Here is a 19,836-nt window from a genome sequence, read left to right on the forward strand (position 1 = left end):
CAGAAGGTGAAGTGGTGTGAAGGGCTATTAGCACAGAGTTGCGGAATTCCGTGTAGGTAAGTACACGGACAGTGGAGCTTACCGGTGGAGCTGGACAGGAGGGCGTGCGTGCAGGAGCCGTCGCGATTCGCTGCAAGGAGCGGCTTCTTCTGGGCCAGACTTGGCTCCTGCTTGCACGCCCTCCTGTCCAGCTCCACCGGTAAGCTTCTCCTTTCCGTGCACACATTATTCTTGGCACTTTTACTCTTTGGGCATTAGCCCCTTACATCGTACTTCCCTGTATTCTGTGAGACAGACTTGGCACAGGGGATAGACTCCATAATCCCCATTTTTTACCTGCTTTTAGCCCTGGCCATTCATTCTGACAGGGTGTCCAGCTGCACTTTAGTTTCACCTTCTGAGCATTTCCCCTCACCTCCTCATTTGCTTGTTTGCCGGTGTGCTTTGTTGTACAGATCATTATATTCATGTGTACATACATGTTCATGATTGATACTACAATTTATTGAGGGCATTATTATCCTTCCATACATTGTGTGTTTTTTATGGTTTTATCAATTATATGGTTCATATATTAAATATTAATAAATATTTAAAAAAAAAAAACACGACATGGGGTCCCCCCTCCCGAGCCTCTGTAACACCTTGTCCCCCATGCAGGCTGAGATAGCCAGAATGCTCAGTCCCGACCACATGGGGCTTCGCACCCTGAGCTATACCAGCCCGCATGGTCCATGGTAGGGGAGGGCTCCGGGGAAGAGGGGCAGCCAAGCCTTCCCCTCCCCCCGGAGTCCTTGTCTGATCCATGGACAAGGGGCTCTTCCCCACCTCCGGTGCCCCAGGAGGAGATGGGGGTCCCCGATTCCCTGGGGTTCATGATGGCATCTGGGAGTCTCCATTAAGAAGGGGACCCCCAGATTCCCACTCCACTCCCAGAAGAGGTATCAAGTACCCATTATCCATTTCCACAAAGGGTTACATCAAATAAAAACACAACAGCAAAAAAGTCCTTTATTATTAACCAAAAATACTTACCTGTACCTTTAAAAAAAAAGTTCCCATGCCAATATCCTCTGAAAAGGTCCCACGCTGATATCCTCTATCTTGCAAACTTTCTTGTTACACATCTTCTTGATTGAAGATCTCCGCCGGCCACCGCCACACACCGCAGCAAAACCACCGATAGCTCTGCTATACTCAGCCTTTTGCACAAGGCTCCTTCCTGGCGCATATACCCTCTGATGAAGGGTCCCCCCAAAACGGTGCTGTCAGGGTATAACACCTCTTGAGATGGGGTCGCACATGCACTGATAACAACCATATGCTTATGTTGTTTGCTGCCTTATATGTGTACTTGTGTGCATTTGCTTCAGATTGATTGTACTATGCCTTGTGATTTATATCTATGATGATCTATGATGCCACGTCACTCTCATTGATGTCGTGTTTTTCAGCTACTTTTTTTTCATATTAATTCAATACAAATCTTTTTGCAATTCACTTGCTGTTGTGCAGGTCAATATTTAATCTTTATTATTATTCAAGTATTTATATAGCATCAACATATTATGCAGCGCTGTACAGAGTATAATGTTTTGTCACTAACTGTCCCTCAGAGGGCCTCACAATCTAGTCCCTACCATAGTAATTTGTCTATGTATGTATCATGTAGTGTATGTATCGTAGTCTAGGGCCAATTTAGGGGAAGCCAATTAACTTATCTGTATGTTTTTGGGATGTGGGAGAAAACCCGGAGTGCCCGGAGAAAACCCACGCAGACACAGGGAGAACATACAAACTCCTTGCAGGTGTTGACCTGGCTGGGATTCGAACCGGGGACCCAGCGTTGCAAGGCAAGAGCGCTAATCACTACGCCACCATGCTACCGATCTTTGGTAGTGTAGGGCTGTGTAGCCCGATGTATGGACTGAGCACCCATTGTTATTGCAACTTTAATATGTACCAGGTGTGCAAACCTCTTTTCTAAATATCAACAATTAAATATTCCCCTTAAAAATCAATAGGTTCTCAAACTTTGCACAGTTGGTCACTGAGTGACTGGGATTTACCAGATATACAGAGATATCTAATGTGTGTTCACCTAAGTAGGATTTTGAACTGGAGATCGGCAGATAAGAGTAAAATATGGGTAGAGCTGAAAAAGGTGGAAGAAGATCCGGATAAGGTCCTTACATGGCACTATAAGAATATACAAATTGCATGTAAAGGATAGAATCATCCCCTAGTTTATCCAACACTCGGTTATAAGAAAAAGCAAACATTCAATGCTTTTACTTCATTGAGGGACAATCCCGATATTTTTTTTGCCAGCCACTGAGAAGAAATGGTGCCAAGGTAATAAAATTGACCCTGATAAAAGGCTATACCAGATATAGGATCTATATCATAGAAAAAAAGTAATTAGCTTAAACTTGTTCACCAATGCGCAGACAGTACGTTTTATTAACCCCCCTAAAGACCAGGCCATTTTTTGCTAAATAGGCCACTGCAGCTTTAAGTGCTCGCTGCAAGGCTGCACAAGTCAGCACACAGTGATTTCCCCCCCTCCCCCCTGCTTTTCTCCCCACCAACAGAGCTTTCTCTTGGTGGGGTCTGATGGCTCCCCAAGTGTTTATTTTTTTTATAAATATTTATGTTATTATTTTGTTAATACATTTTACAATGTATTTATTTATTTACTAGCTATTCGCCTGGCATTGCCTGGGTATGTATTTGGCTAATGTTGGCACTTTTTCTAATCCTAACACGCAATTACTCAATTACCTAGTTTGTGAGCTTTGCGGTCTTTGGCATCAATGATTTGCATTGAAATGAAATAAATCTAATTGGCTGTGGCTCCACCTCCTTTTCTGAATTTAAACCCCAGTCATCAAAAGGCCAACTGTACCAGGTGAAATTTGTATTTTGTCTCCACCCACTGATGACCCGGCATTGACCGGTTATGTATTTGACTGGTGTTGGCTGTGCCCACTTTTTCTAACCCTAACACACAATTACTTAATGACCAAGTTTGTGATCTTTGCGGTGTTTGTCATCAATAATTTGCATTGGAATGAAATAAATCTAACTGGCTGTTTGTGGCTCCACCCCCTTTCTGAAATTGAACCCCAGTCACCCAATGATCAACTGTACCAGGTTTGAGGCTTGAGCCATTAACAGTGCAAGAATGGCAGCAATTAAATATTCCCTTTGAAAATCAATAGGTGAATTTTGATTGGCTTTGTAGACTCCACCCACCTTTCTGAATATTAATCCCAGTCACCCAGGGACCAATTGTGCAAAGTTTGAGAACCCTACCATTAACAGTGTAAGAATGGCCGCAGTTTACATTTTTCCAGTGAAATTTGTATTTGTCTCCGCCCCTTTTTGGTTATGGGAATAAAAAGTATCCTACACTTTATTCCAGGTAATGTACTATGGGCTCGATTCACAAAGCGGTGATAACTCAGTTATCACGCCTAAAAGACTTTAGGCATGATAACCATTGCACCACTCTGGTGAAAAGCCAGTTTAGGTGTGATAAGTTTAGGCATGATAAGTTTAGGTGTGATAAGTTTAGGCATGATAAGTTTAGGTGTGATAAGTTTAGGCATGATAAGTTTAGATAAGTTTAGATCACTTGCAAAGTCCCGCACGCAAAGCAGCGCCATTAATCTTTATACAAAGTGCACCAGTCTTTGCTAGCGTAAAACTTTTGATCAGCTGTGCACTGCGGTGCTAACGCAGTTGGCGCTTAAACTTATCATGCCTAAAGTTATCACACCTAAACTTATCACACCTAAACTTATCATGCCTAAACTGAGTTTAGGCGTGATAAAGGGCTTTTCACCAGGGTGCTAACTGTTAGCACCGCTTTGTGAATCAGGCCCTATGTGTGTGCCAAATTTCATTCAAATCCGTTCAGCCATTTTTGCGTGATCGAGTAACAAACATCCAAACATCTAAACATCCAAACATCCAAACATCCGAACTTTCCCATTTATTATATTAGTAGGATTTATAAAAAAAAGAAGAAAAAAAACTCCCTCCCCCAGCCAGCCAGTCATGGCAATCGGCTGTCATAGGTTTCAGCAGAGCTTGAGCCATCTCCTGCAAAACAGGCCTGCAGAACTTTACGCTGATCAGCATTAGGCGGTCCCGGCCGGGCTGCTGCTGTGTCCACAGCCATTGACGTGACGCGGTCGGCAAGTACTTCAAAAAGCGTATAACAACTCCAATCTTGCACAAGAACCACTATCGATATTTGAAGGAAGTTTTTTAATGAAAGAAAAAAACTGATAGATCATTATCTAAATGATATAAAGGTTTGCCCAAAAAAACCCCGCCTCCCAAACTTCTAATTTGAAATGGGAAAAGGAGTTGGGAAACCAATTAGAAGAAGCAGAATGGTTACAAATGTAGCAAAATATCTGGAGTGGTGTGTTAGCGACCCAAGTCTACAAGCTCTGCAACTAAACTTAATAAATACAGTATATGGCATGTTACTCCAGATAAACACTATATGGAAGACCATCATTGCTGGAGATGTAAAGTCAAAATTGTAACATACACTCATATCTGTTTGTCTTGCATTAAACTGTTAAAATTCTGGAATAAAATTAAGGCTTTTTCTATAAAAAAAAAATAAAAAAAAAATACTGCTCCCCAAATTGATTCACTTATGGCTTTGCTTAGAATTATTAAAAAAGAAAAAGAGAAGTCTAACGATGAATAACTAATAAGGATGGGAACTTTAGTGTCAAGGAAAACAATAATGAAATATTGGCTTAGCGAAGAAACGCCTTCTTTCCAAGAATGGTACAACAATATGAACCCCCCCCCCCCCAAAAAAGAAAAAAATATGATTCCATCATCCATTTATCAATGGATAAATATTACTAAGAGATCCTCTCTTCTCTTTTTCTCCTCCTTTCTGCTCCAGGGCCCAATTTCATTAGGCAATTATTTATTCAAATAAATTGTTTCTATTACTTTAACATTCATAATATTTAAAAAATAACTCCGATCCGGTAAATGGTGTAGGAATGAATGGAGAAGAATTAGTATAGGACATAAAGTTACCCGCCTTTCCTGCCCTTTTTACATGGTCTTCCTCTTCCCTACTTCCTCTCCTGGGACTGGAGGAAAGGGATAGAAGAAAGTTGGGTAATTGGTCTGTACGACTGAGACTTGTATGAATGTATCTTGTTATATAAGAGGAGGTAGGAGTGCGAGTATGTACGTACGTACGTTGTATGTAGGTACGTATGGTCAGGATATACGTATGTACGTGTCTGAGGAGCATATGTGAACAAGATATGTTGTATGTAGGTACGTATGGTCAGGATATACGTATGTACGTGTCTGGGGAGCATATGTGAACAAGATATGTTGTATGTAGGTACGTATGGTCAGGATATACGTATGTACGTGTCTGGGGAGCATATGTGAACAAGATATGTTGTATGTAGGTACGTATGGTCAGGATATACGTATGTACGTGTCTGGGGAGCATATGTGAACAAGATATGTTGTATGTAGGTACGTATGGTCAGGATATACGTATGTACGTGTCAGGGAGCATATGTGAACAAGATATGTTGTATGTAGGTACGTATGGTCAGGATATACGTATGTACGTGTCTGGGGAGCATATGTGAACAAGATATGTTGGTATGTATGGCCTGGGGTGTACGGAAGTATGCACAAGTGCATGGAGTCCTTGTGTATTATCTTCTTTAGTGCATAGATCTATTTTTTCTTTTCTTTTTTCTCCTTTACGGACACAGGGAAAATAGGGTTTTTTTGGGTGAGAGAGGTTAGAAGAACAACCCGTGATGGAAAAATCCCAACACCAAGAGCGAACTGATAAAGCTAAGTCTTTTTGGTTATGGGTTAACCTTTTATAAGGCAGCTGGTGCTCTTCTAAAAATAAATACATATTTTCTAAAGGGTTTTTCAAAAGTGGAGAGGTGAGGATTATACAATGATAGAAGGTCCAATGTCAATAAAAGAGATAATAACTAAAGGAAGGGGTAAGCAAATCATGGATAAGTACTTATAAATACTTATGAATCTGTCTTCCCAAACCTAGACAACATATGAGGATAAAACAGAATACACAATGCCACCAATGCCACAAAGCTGCACTGTAGACATCCCCGAGCTAATAATTGTACCAGAAGGTGCCAGAGTCCACACACATATCTCTGTAACTACTTCCATTTGCTCATAACATGTATCTGTGTCTACATTTCCAGATCAGCTATGGTGTCAGGGATCCACCTCCAGGCAAGAGTGATGATCTCTTCAGGTCCTTCTTCACCATGTCTCAGTATGATAAGGTCTTCTACGTTGCCGTAGCTCTGCTCATGAAGCACTTTGGTTGGACCTGGATTGGGGTTATAATGCCACGAGATGACAGTGCAGACAATGAGCTGAGGACATTGAACAAAGAGCTGACTAGACACGGGATCTGTATCGAGGTTATAGTTAAATTATCTAAAGATATTCCACATATGTTTCAGGTTATAGAGAGATCAACCACTAAAGTTTTTGTGATGTGCGGGGATCTGTCTGTCATGTATGGGTATATAATGTACACTTTCGGCCTTCTCCAGGATAAAACAGTCATTCTCAATGAGTCATGGCTAATGCATTATTATTTTGGTTTGCCCTACCAAAACCTTATTAACTGCAGTTTGGGTTTTTTGCCCCTAGAGAAGAATATTCCTGCACTTTTTAATGATGTATACAGAACACCTATGGAGACAAGTCCGGTTGACTGGTATATTATAGGAATTCGGTCTGCTTATTGTTCGTATGCATCCGGTACCAGGGATGTGCAAATAATTCACATTTCTCATATTAACTGTTCTGGAAACCAGACTCCATTCCATACTATTTATTCGGGAGATGTGACTCCGTATTATGTGATCACAGCGGTGTCTGTACTGGCTAACGCGCTCCATGACATGCAGACTACCATGCCATGTACAACGAGAGGACCTGCACTCTGTGGCTATAGAGAGAAGGTGAGGAGAAGGTAGTGGTGGGACATATTAATAACAAGTATGTAGAGGTAACATTACAGGCTGTGGCCTTATTCTAGAGAGCATAGATAAAGAAGATGCTACAACCACACACCACCAAGCAGTTGTCATTTCCTTAAAGCAATCTTGGAGAAAATAAGGTTAAAGAGAAGTCTCAGGATAGTCTAGAGGCTTACCAGGTCCTTCTACATTCCACTGTTCCAGTGCAGGATGCCTCGTTTACCTGCTGTCTATGAACGTGGCTGTAGACAAGTGCACCAGCACTGGGCATGTGCGAGTGCAGTCTGCACATGCCCAGTACACAGGGGAACTTCCCTCTACTGGACATGTGTGGACTGGACTTACACATGCCTAGACAAACAAGACAAATAACATTTATATCACGCTTTTCTCCTGGCGGACTCAAAGCGCCAGAGCTTCAGCCACTAGGGCGCGCTCTATAGGCAGTAGCAGTGTCAGGGAGACTTGCATAAGGTCTCCTACTGAATAGGTGCTGCTTACTGAACAGGCAGAGCCGAGATTCGTACCCTGGTCTCCCATGTCAGAGGCAGAGCCCTTAACCATTACACCATCCAGCCACCTGGGTGGCTAATGGGGTAGTTTCTGTGCACAGTCTCACTCACCTGCAGAAGAAATACCTGCTGGGTCTAATAGGTTTAGAAGGACCCTGCACTGGAATAGAGGGGTGTTAGAGGATCCAAGAAACCTTTGGACCATCCAGAAGCTTCCTAATACTGAGGTAACTATCTAGCTTTTTTTTTTTTTTGCTTTATGGAGGCAACTCGTAATGTAGAGTGAGGTAGTTCACATGTTTTTGCTTTTGCAGCAATTAGAAAGGGACAAATTTCCCTGAAATCAGATGATGCACAATCCAAGGCAACTCAACCCCCCCCATTAACCAGCTAAGGATGATGGTATTCACACTATGGGTCTCAAATATTAAATCAAGGTGCTTCCTTTTGAGTCTGAGACTCAGAAGTTGTAAAATACTCACTTATAAAAAGGAAGAAAACTATTATATAAAAATATATATCATTTATTTATCACCAAGTAAAAAACCAGGGATGGTCGTAGTCAGCCAACTTCGCTACGCTGGAACTACGCGTATTTTTACGCAAATACGCTTCGCAATTTACGGCTATGTAATCAGAAACTTCACTACGTTTGCATTCTGTAGACTACGTGTTAAAATATGCAAGCTTCGCGTAGTGCGTAGCGTAGTTGATGCGACCGCTTATGCCCTTATGTGGAAAAATTTACCCAATAATCCGCTACCTATGTGCATATATAAACTAATATAAGCATACAGTCCACCTTCCAATGCGGAATTGTATGCGTATAAAAGGGCAATAATATTTCTGCGCATGTGCAATGATCCATATAGATGCAGTTACCGCACGCGTAGTTGACTTCGCAATACATACCTCAACTACGCGAAGCTTCGCATAGCGGGACTACGACTACGCGGAAATGCGTACGTGTAGTTCTTAAACTTCGCCTAAGAACTACGATGCATAGTTGCGTACTACGACGCGTAGATTCGCGCTGGCGTAGTTTACGAGCAACCCTGTAAAAAAACAATAGCATTCATTAAAAAAACAGAGCCCTAACTCCAAACACCTGAGGGACAGAAAGCTTGACCAGTGAGACATATGTCTGATCAGTCACATCAGATAATCAAAAAGCTTGTAAGCTGGAGCTCTCAGCAAAAAGGCTGTATAGTGTGGACCACAACACAGTTCAAAGTTCCCAATGAGGTTGTGCACAAAAGATAGGGACTCCTAACAAGCAATCCAATATGACGATAGATGAAGAGATCACTTTCCTTGTATAGCAGAAAAAAAAATAGTTATAAGTACATATAGAGTTCCACCTGTATAATGAAATCCCCAGATAAGCAGAGTATTCACCAAATCAGAAGCCTTTCATTGTATCTTCAGCCAGAGTTCATAAGTGGAGTTCACAAAGCATCCATCAAGCATACTGTTTACGTGACTCCAACAGCAAACTTGATTCCAGTAGAGATATGATCAGAGAAATCACTGTGCTATGATTTAGCAGATACGTAGATATACAGTGAAGAGTCCGCCAGGGATTATTCCCTTATGCAGGCCTCCGATCCATGATAAGTCACGTGATGGAAAGCAGAGTCAAGGGCAGAATGGTGAGGGCCCTGTGGTGAATTGTTTTAACTGCGTAGTATATAGCACTCAACTGAGATGAAAAGTACTTTATGCAGCAAAAGGAAGGATGTTGCCAACCTGAGGCTCACTGCCCACTAGTAGTAGCCCTGCTCCACCCGGGGGACATCTTGACCACAAGGCACTCCAGAAAGCTGCACAGGACAGATGAGTATTCCTATGCATCCTATGCACTTTATACATCATGCACTGATTATGGATGGACTTCCTTTTGCTGCATAAAGTCATTTTCATCTCAGTTGAGTGCTATATACTACGCAGTTAAAGGGACTCTGAGCAGTGCAGAAACTATGGGAAGATGCATATCATTTTAAAGCTCTCTTTCTCCTCTTTTCAATGATATATAAATTGCCACCCTACGCCTTTTAGTTTTCGCTATTTTCGTGATTGAATTTGCCACGGCCGCGATTTTGATCGCGAAAATAGAGAAAACTAAAAGGTGTAGGGTGGCAATTTATATATCATTGGAAAGAGGAGAAAGAGAGCTTTAAAATGATATGCATCGTTCCATAGTTTTTGCACTGCTCGGAGTCCCTTTAAAACAATTCACCACAGGGCCCTCACCATTCTGCCCTTTACTCTGCTTTCCATCACGTGACTTATCATGGATCGGAGGCCTGCATAAGGGAATAATCTCTGGCGGACTCTTCACTGTATATCTACTTATCTGCTAAATCATAGCACAGTGATTTCTCTGATCATATCTCTACTGGAATCAAGTTTGCTGTTGGAGTCACGTAAACAGTATGCTTGATGGATGCTTTGTGAACTCCACTTATGAACTCTGGCTGAAGATACAACGAAAGGCTTCTGATTTGGTGAATACGCTGCTTATCTGGGGATTTCATTATACAGGTGGAACTCTATATGTACTTCTACTTTTTTTTTCTGCTATACAAGGAAAGTGATCTCTTCATCTATCGTCATATTGGATTGCTGGTTAGGAGTCCCTATCTTTTGTGCACAACCTCATTTGGGAACTTTGAACTGTGCTGTGGTCCACACTATACAGCCTTTTTGCTGAGAGCTCCAGCTTACAAGGTTTTTGATTATCTGATGTGACTGATCAGACATATGTCTCACTGGTCAAGCTTTCTGCCCCTCAGGTGTTTGGAGTTAAGGGCTCTGGTTTTTTTAATGAATGCTATTGTTTTTTACTTGGTGATAAATAAATGATATATATTTTTATATAATAGTTTTCTTCCTTTTTATAAGTGAGTAGTTAAGGATGATGCTAGTTGAAATCTACGCCCTGTGTTGATGCTGTTGTAGCTGCCGGGGCATAGATTTCAGCTCACCACCACCACATGTTTCGTTGTTCTCGCCAATCTCATTTCTCTCTGTCTCTGCCCGCCATAGCTCACTCGCCCCTCTGTCTCTATGACGGCAGAGCCCTGTGAGCTGGTCAGGAGCCGATTTCATTGGCTCCTGGCCCTGTCTATCAATGTAAATAACTCCCATTGGCTCACATTGATAGACAAGTTCATGACTAAGTGACCCAAGTTTGGTGAGTCTAACTTTACAGCTGGACGAGTAGAAATATTTTCACATTTTCCTATGAAAGTCTATGGGAAAAAATGGGGTCTTCGGGGGGCCACCAAAGGGGCATGAAGAGAGCACAAGCAACCTATTCGGCTATGCGCCGAACAAGTGTGCAAAGTTTTATAGTTGTACTCCTAAAACTCTGGGAGGAGTAGCGTATAGAAAATTGCTAAAATTGAATTGGCTGTTGGTAGCTCCACCCACTTTGAGTGCTGCTCAAAACTACATATTTTTATTTGGGGTGACAGTAACAATATGTGGTCCGAGTTTGGGGAGTGTAGCTTCAAAACTGTACAAATGGCAGTGATTTGAAAATTTTCCCTGTCAAAGTCAATATGAAAAAAGGGGTCTTCGGTGGTCCACCGCAGGGGCGCAGAGGGTAGGATCACTTACTAAAGCACAAGCAAGTACTTTGCTATAAGGCGAATAAGTGTGTAAAGTTTGGCACTTGCAACCCTAAAACGGTAGAAGTAGCATATAGAAAATGTGTGTGTGTGTGTGTGGGGGGGGGGGGGGGGGCACTAATAATAATAAGAATAATAAGAACTAGATGTTGTCATTTCTGAAGAAACCACAGGATGTTGGCTATGTGTTTTATTGGCTGTATGTGGCTCCGCCCACTTTGCCAAATTTTAATCACAGTCACCCAGTGACACACGGTGCAAAGTTTGGGAACTCTGGCTTTAATACTGTGAGGATTATGGCTGTTTACATTTTCTCATTGTATTCAATAGGGAAAATCTGATTGGTTGTTTGTGGCTCTGCCCACTTTTTGGGGACCCCCAAAATGTGACAGAATTTTTCAGCTTTACCCCATGACTAAGTGACCCAAGTTTGGGGAGTCTAAATTTAAAGCTGTACAAGTGGCAAAACTTTCAAATTTTCCATTGAAAGTCTATTGAAAAAATGGGGTCTTCAGGGGGCCGCCACAGGGGCCTAGATGATGGGATTCCTTAACAAAGCACAAGCAACCTGCACAGCTATAATCCAAACAATTGTGCAAAGTTTCATAACTGTACTTCCAAAACTCTGGGAGGAGTAGCGTTGCTAAATTTTTATTGGTCGATAGTAGCTCCACCCACTCTGGGGTCCCCCCCCCAAAAAAAAATACTTATTTGGTCCAAGTATGTGGTCTAAGTACGGGGAGTGTAGCTTCAAAACTGTATGAGTGGCAGTGATTTGAACATTTTCCCTGTCAAAGTCAATACGAAAAAAGGGGTCTTCCAGGGTTTTCCGCAGGGGATCGCTTATTAAAGCACAAGCAACATACTTTGCTATAAGATGAATAAGCGTGGAGAGTTTGTGGGGGGGGGGGGGTGGATGCTAACAATAAGATAAAGAATAAGAAAAAGAATAAGAACGTGCTGAAATCAAAGAACAATATGTTGGCATTCCAAAGCCAACACAATAAGAATGAGCTGAACCAGTAGATCAATATGTTGGCTTCTTCAAAGCCAACATACTTAACAAAAGCAATGAAATGACAGTTGAAAGGCTCAAGTGAACAGTTGTATCACACTTGCACAGCAACAAACAGAACTGGAGCAGTTCTCTCAGCGCTAGTCACTCCGCAAAGAGCAAGGTTTAAAATTGTCACCGCCTTATATAGGGGAGGAGTGGGCACAAGCTCCCCTCATTCGGATTGGTGGTTGCTAGGGACTCTGCTGGGGGCTCTGTAATTGGTGCACAAGTGCATTCTGTAGTTGCTACTCAAAGTATTAAAAACTGATGACTTATAGTTGAAACTTTGAGTGCTTACGAGTGCTTACAAGTCCGTTTTTGAGTATGTCCTTCATCGGCAATCATAATCGCGACCAATTACAAATGTCCATTTTCAAGTCAAAATTCTGTTTTCCAGTTGTAAATTATGGCTAGCCATAATTTTGACCTCGTAATGAGCACCACTAGTAGGCAGCCTATCAAATACTTTTTTTTGTCATTTAATGCAGGGATGGTTGGAAATGTCGATTTCCGATTCCGTGGATATTCCGATTTCTGCCAAGTCCGATTTCCGATTTTTCCATTTCTGAGAAGTCTTTTATTGTTATTTTTGCCTTTTTTGATTGGCTAAGTACTTCCAAGTTGATTCGGAAGTCTTGGACTAACCAGAACATGCCAAAATTTACTGGGGTAATCGGAATATCATGGAAATTCTGGGCCAATCACAAGACTCTGGAATACTCGGTAAGATCTGTGTGTTGTGATTGGTCTAAGATTACTGCAGTCATCCGATTTTCATGGAAAAATTCTGCATTCTCTGATTGGTCCAATCAGGGGCGTAACTATAAATCACTAGACCCCCTGCAAAACTTTGGATGGGGCCCCTCCCCCTGCACACTGAATAGGGACTGCCTACAAAACTTTGTGTGATTCATTATCAGTGGCTATCAGTGGCTGAACAGACACAGTCATTAGAACAACTGTGCAGAGAGCAGAAAGATTTTTTCTCTCCTTGCCCTCAGTTGTCAGTCTTTCAGGATAGGTCCTCCTGTGGCTCTTGGATCCCCCTGCAGCTGCATTCCCTGCAGGGTCTATTGTTACGCCCTTGGGTCCAACTCTTCCAACTTCCATGACTGGGCTTAAATTACCCAGTTGCAGTAAATTTGATTCCCTCGGGAATCTAATCTCTATTTTCCGATTTCCGAGTTTCGACCGCAAGTGCGTGAATTTCAATTCCATGAAAGTTGAATGAGCATCCCTAATCTAAAATAATAAGCATTCCCGGATTTCCTGCTGTACAAGTGTGGATAAAATGAATAGCTGTATAGATCTCTTCTGAAGCATTAGAATTCTTAATAAGTTTATATTTGTTAATTATACAGGTTTGCAATTAGGTGCAATTGAAGTAAATATGAATCTACCTATGGAGAGGGAAGACTCTCGGTCCTATAGAGCCTTCCCATTCCTCTCACAGTCCCTTCATTCCACCAAAGTCACCATCATTAGCAGTATCCGACCGATTGGTTGAATACTGCTGTGTGCTACCGCAGGAAGCTTCAGAAGTCTTCTGCTGCTGAAGATGGGTGATTCCATATTGTGCCGTGCTCACACCTGCTCAGTATGGACCCGCCATCTTCAAGAGTATTCTGGCTCCCGAAAACTTCCGGAGCCTCCTGCGGTGTGGGATTCAAACGGTGGTGAAATTGCAGGAACGAGGGGACCATGAGAGGAATGGAAAGGCTCTGTAGAACCCAGAGCCTCCCCTCTCCTTAGGTAAGTACATCTTTGTTTGTTAGATTGTTTATTTTTTCTTTATTTACATTAGCTTTAATTCCAAGTTGATGCAGGATTTTATATACAAAAAGGAATGCTTATTTATGCTGCCTTGAAACGGACCAATAAAATTTGGTCAGTAAATTTTGAAGTTAAATTTACGTTTTAAAAAATGCATAATCCTTCCTCAACGTGGAATTATTTGCATTTTGCTGACCTCCCTTTCCCTATATATTGAACAGACCTGCAATTTGTAGAAGCTTGTGAAAATAAAGATTATTACATTTCTCCTTTTAACATTGACAGCTGAAGAACTTTGTCAGAAGACTGAGGTACACAGACAGCATCGGTGAAGACATTTTCTTTGATAGCTTAAGACAACTCCGGAGTCGACCTGAACTGTCCCTAACAAACTGGGTTATGAATGGCACCTTTAATAAGTATGCAGTGATAAATGCGGGCCACATCTATGTGAATGAGTCTCTCCCTGAAGAGGAATGGCTGACTGTGAAGGAGGACAGGATAGTGTGGAGGACTGGCAAGGTGAGTATGTTATCTGGTGGTGATTAGAGATGGCTCGAACCTCCGATTTTCGGTTCGCGAACCTCGAACTTGAACTTCTGAAAAAGTTAGCGAACCTGCAAACTTTTTGAACCGCAACACTGTTTCTGGCCACAAAAGTGATGGAAAACATGTTTCAAGGGGTCTAACACCTTGAGGGGGGCATGGCGGAGTGGGATACACGCCCAAAGTCCCGGGGAAAAATCTGAATGTGACGCACAGCAGGGTTATAATCCCTAAAAGGCAGAAATCACATTGCATTGCTAAATTGGAGGCCTAAAGTGCTTTGAAACATCTTGCATGTGTATACATCAATCAGGGAGTGTAATTAGAGTACTGCTTTACACTGACAGACTAAACTCACCGTGTAACGCACCCCAAACAGCTGTTTGCGTAGTGACGGCTGTGCTGGACTGGTGCGCACCGTGGCCAGAGTGCAGGCCGTGGCAGTTTTCCAGCCCATATGGTCGCTGGGCTGAGGTAGCTCAATGACAGAACAACAGTGACTGTCCAGCTGATCGAATTTGGTCTGTCCACAATGAAGCAATGACCTTATTATCTTGGGTCAGCTGTGCCCCCCAACACACTCATATAGCCGGTCATTGCTTCATTGTGATATGCAAGCCCCTTCACCGCGGCAAGGTAACAATCACAAAGAGGAATTGACACATGTACATGCCTTTTTGTTTTGTTGTTGCAGCCGCAGTGAAGCCAGAAAAATTAGGCATGTGCACACACCAGAAATGTTTATTATTATGTTTGGTAGCAGCCGCTACTAGCAGCAGTGGCCATGAAAATTCAGGAATCCACCTGGAGTCCTGGACCCTGTTGGTGGTGTTGGAGAAGGCAGTCAAGTGGCCTGCAGGCAGAGATGCTGTGTGGGGACTGACTTAGTCTTGGGGCAGGCAGCAGTGGCTGGCAGGCAGAGATGCTGTGTGGGGGCTGACTTAGTCTTCAGGCAGGCAGTCACACGGCGTGCAGGCAGAGATGCTGTGTGTGGGGACTGAGTTAGTCTTCGGGCAGGCAGTAGCCCTCCGGGATCCATGCCTCATTCATTTTGATAAAGGTGAGGTACTGAACGCTTTTTTGACCTGACTGCTGGTGGTACAATACAATGTGCAGTCACACAGGTGCAGTGAAAAGGTATGTAGTGACTGCTGGTATACAATGTGCAGTCACACAGGTGCAGTGAAAAGGTATGCGGAGACTGCTGGTGGTATAATACAATGTGCAGTTACACAGGCGCAGTGAAAAGGTATGCAGTGACTGCTGGTATGCAATATGCAGTCACACAGGTGCAGTGAAAAGGTATGCACTGACTGCTGCTATAATACAATTGTGCAGTCACACAGGTGCAGGGGAAAGGTATGCACTGACTGGTGGTGGTATTGTATAATACAAAGTGCAGTCACACAGAGGCAGTGAAAGGTAGGCACTGAGCCGTGTGCTGGGCCTGGCACAGTACAGCAATTAGCAAGGGCCAGCTGCGACAGACAGGGCTGTATATGCAGTGTCAGTGGCAAATACACACACACAAAAAAACACATCACAAGAACATTAGCTCTCAAATGAGCTGTTTTGAGGTGCTTTTCAGCAACAAATATCAGCAAGGAGCAAGCTAACAGACCTCCTAACTATCACTTTCCCTATCTCTTCAATGTCTCTCCCTTCTCTCACTAATACAGCAGCACACAGAGTGAGAACATGGCCGACGCTGCTGCCTTATGGGGGGCTCCAGGAAGGAGTGCAGCCTGATTGGCTGCCATGTGTCTGCTGACTGGGATGTAGAGGGTCAAAGTCTAGCCCAATGATGTAGTATAGGGGGCGGGTCAAACTCGCTAAGTGTTCGCGGTTCACTGCAAACTCTAACCAGCTAAGTTTGCACAAACAAGTTCTCCGGCGAACCGTTCTGGCCATCTCTAGTGGTGGTACACAGCTGTGGTCACTGCTATGCAGGGCTTGGAAATAATTAATTACTAATTATAGTATAACACTGGTAACTGCATTAGGAGGCTGGAGAAATGACTTTCAGCATTATCAGTAGCATTGCTTAAAGGAGTTATCAGGGTTTTTTTAACGAAAATAAGTGCTACTTACCCAGGGCTTTGTCCAGCCTCAAGCTCCCAGCATGACCCTCGCCGCAGCTCCGCTGTTCGCCGCCGCTGCTTTCCGGTCCCCGGCAATGACATCAGGCCGACCTAGAGGTCGACCTGTACTGCGCCTGTGCAAGTAGCACTGTCAATCGTCACCACATGAACCGGAGCGTACTGCACAGACGCAGAACTACTGTGCCTGCGTAGTACGCTCCGGTCCACGTGGCGGTGATTGACAGAGCCGCTCGCGCAGGCACAGTACAAAAGCCATCAGTTGGAAGTAAGTAATGATGACGTTGGTCAGCAGAACAATGTTATCAATCTGACGGATGTAATACTCGATGAGACAGATATAAATGTACTAAATAGAGGGTTAACTTTTTGTCCCTCACATCAAGTACCACAATTTGAAATTTTTAAAGATCTCCAATTGATTCTGCGAAGGGTTTTGCTGAAGGAACAATATGAGCAAAGCCAGGATATTGGAGGTCAGGAATTGATGGGTTCTATGGACATTGATGATTCTGTTATCATAGAAGGGGAGGAAGGCACGGCGTTGGGTTTGGATGACAATTGCCTCCCCCTACACACTGATATGAGACCTAGATCCACTTATATGCCTACAATTCAGAAGAATAAAAATGTGTCATTTAACGACTGCATAATAGACAGGATAAAACAATTAGACAGATTTCATTGATATAGACAATCTAACCCCCTCAGAAACAAAAGCCCTATCCCGTTTAAAAAGTTTAGAAGGGGTAGTAATCAAGAAAAGCGATAAGGGGGGCAATATTGTTCTCATGCTGGAACAGATGTATCTGGATGAGATCAACAGACAACTTAATGATAGTGCTTGCTATGAAAGGATTACGTTTAACCCTTTTGAGAAAGTAAAGGATCTGCTAAACATTAGACTCCAATGGTTTTTTTTGGATGGGATGTTAACGGAAAAGGAATACAAGGCCTTGTTGATTTCTGAATACACCATTCCCACCATGTATATCTTGCCTAAGGTTCATAAGAATCCTACATGTCCTCCTGGCCGTCTGATTATTTCAGCCAGGGGTTCTCCCCTGGAAAAGACAGCTCAGTACATAGACAAGAAATTGAAACCACTGGTGGAGAGGCTCCCTTCATATGTATTGGACACAATGCATTTTCTGGAAAAGCTGAAGGAAATTGACATTCCAGAGGATGCTTTTCTTGCAAGTTTGGATGTGGAATCTTTATTCACCTCCATTCCCAATGATATAGGTAGCAGGGCAATGTCAACATTTCTAGATAGATTTTACCCTCAATGTGAGCAACACATTGTATTCATTACTCCAATTCCTTTTGGCTAACAGCTTTTTCATGTTTCATGGGAAATTTTATAAACAAAAATAAGGTGTTGCTATGGGAGCGGCTTGCTCTCCAGCATATGCCTGTCTCCATTTGGGGGCTTGGAAGGAAGAGATAGTATACAATCATGATTTATACAAAATATGTTCTATTGTGGATTCACTACTTGAATTATATATTTTTTTATTTGGGCATGCCCAAAAACAACCTTTTCGATTTTGTAGAAAGTTTAAATTCCAATAGGTTTAATATATTTTTGACATCTAAGATCGACAAAAACGAATTAGAATTCTTGGATATAAAAGTGTGCAGGGTTGGAGGGAGCCTGTCCACTAGGACCTTTAGAAAGAAAACTGCAGGTAATTTGCTTTTACATTATACGAGTGTTCACTTAGTCTCGCAAAGACGAGCAGTGCCGATAGGTCAGTTCCTCAGAATTAGGAGGAACTGTTCCTCAATTTCTAAATATCTAAAAGAAGCTCAGGATCTTAAGGTTAGAATACGGGCAAGAGGTTATCCTCAAAAATTGTTAAAAACTGCTATGTATAGACCTTTGCATACAGATAGACAATCATTATTAAAGAAAAGGGCAAAAAAACAGGATGAGGATTTCCCCAGGTTGATTACCACCAGTGCTGCTTGGATACCCCTTTTCAAAATCCGAATTAAATTCGGATCCGGATATCCAGATATCTGGATCCGAATCGGATATCCAAATCCAAACTTTTTGATATCCAAGTAAACTCGGATATCCGAACCCAATATCCAGGATATCCGGCCGGATTCGGATATCCGGATAGAAAACCGGAAGTGACCTGAAAATGGTTTAAAATGCTTCCAAAAGTATCTTCAAATGGCCAACATCTCTCTCTCTCTCTCTCTCTCTCTCTCTCTCTCTCTCTCTCTCTCTCTCTCTCTCTCTCTCTTTTCAAAAGGGATGTTTGCCATCGAAGGTGATTTTGACTTCTGTTCGGATATCTGAACAAACTATTTGCCCGGATTTCCGATTTCAGATGGGAAATCCAAGTTTGCTCGGATAGTGCTATTCGGATTAAAAAAAAAATATCTGAATTGCTATTCAAAGTTCGGATAGTGGAAAAAGTTCGGATTATCTGGGTAGTTTGGATACCCGAATATTGGATGAGCACCACTGATTACCACATATGGTGGTCATTGGGATAGATTAAAAGAAGTTTTAGAAAAATATTGGCATATATTGTTGAAAGATGAAAAAATTGCTAGAATTGTAGGACCACGTCCAAAATTGACAGCCAGGAGGAATAAAAATCTGTCAGACGTACTTGTACAATCTGAATATAAGTCAAAATCTGGGGTGATCTTTCGTAGTCCTTGTGGTATGAAAAAAAGTGGAAAATGTTCCATATGTCCTTTTGTGGATGAGACGGATACCTTCTTTGACTCCAGCAACAACCAACAATTTACAAATTTAAAATGATGTGTCCGTGTGGACTATATTACATAAAAACTAAAAGAGAGATAAAAACTCGTATACAGGAACATATTAGGAATATCAATGAGTCAATTAAGGAGGAGAAGAGGGACAAGACTCCCATCTCTGCTCATTTTGCTGAATGAAAGGTATTTATTGCCTGAATCCAAGCATTCGTTTTTAGAAGGCTGATTCGATTCTATACAAAAAGGAAAGCTACTGGATATACACTCTGGACATTCTACACCCCCCCCTCCCCCAAGGGATTAAACAAGGATCTTAAAAGTTTTTTTGAAGTAATAATTGTGGTCGAAGTGTATACCCAGAGATATATGTGGAGTGCATGCGTAGTTCTGATTGTAACAATTTATTTGATGTAA

The 19,836-nt window shown here is 42.3% G+C and overlaps 1 protein-coding gene across 1 annotated transcript in view; it reads left to right on the plus strand.

Moving 5' to 3' along the window:
• The window catches only part of LOC137532845 (vomeronasal type-2 receptor 26-like), an 88,972-nt gene that overhangs the window by 43,174 nt on the left and 25,962 nt on the right, over nt 1-19,836 (plus strand). The window contains exons 3-4 of the mRNA XM_068257314.1: nt 6,261-7,034; nt 14,315-14,551. Coding sequence (XP_068113415.1) covers nt 6,261-7,034; nt 14,315-14,551 — 1,011 coding nt within the window. The remainder of the gene's footprint in view (nt 1-6,260; nt 7,035-14,314; nt 14,552-19,836) is intronic.

Source organism: Hyperolius riggenbachi, chromosome 1 (assembly GCF_040937935.1).
Source record: "Hyperolius riggenbachi isolate aHypRig1 chromosome 1, aHypRig1.pri, whole genome shotgun sequence".
Lineage (NCBI taxonomy): Eukaryota > Metazoa > Chordata > Amphibia > Anura > Hyperoliidae > Hyperolius > Hyperolius riggenbachi.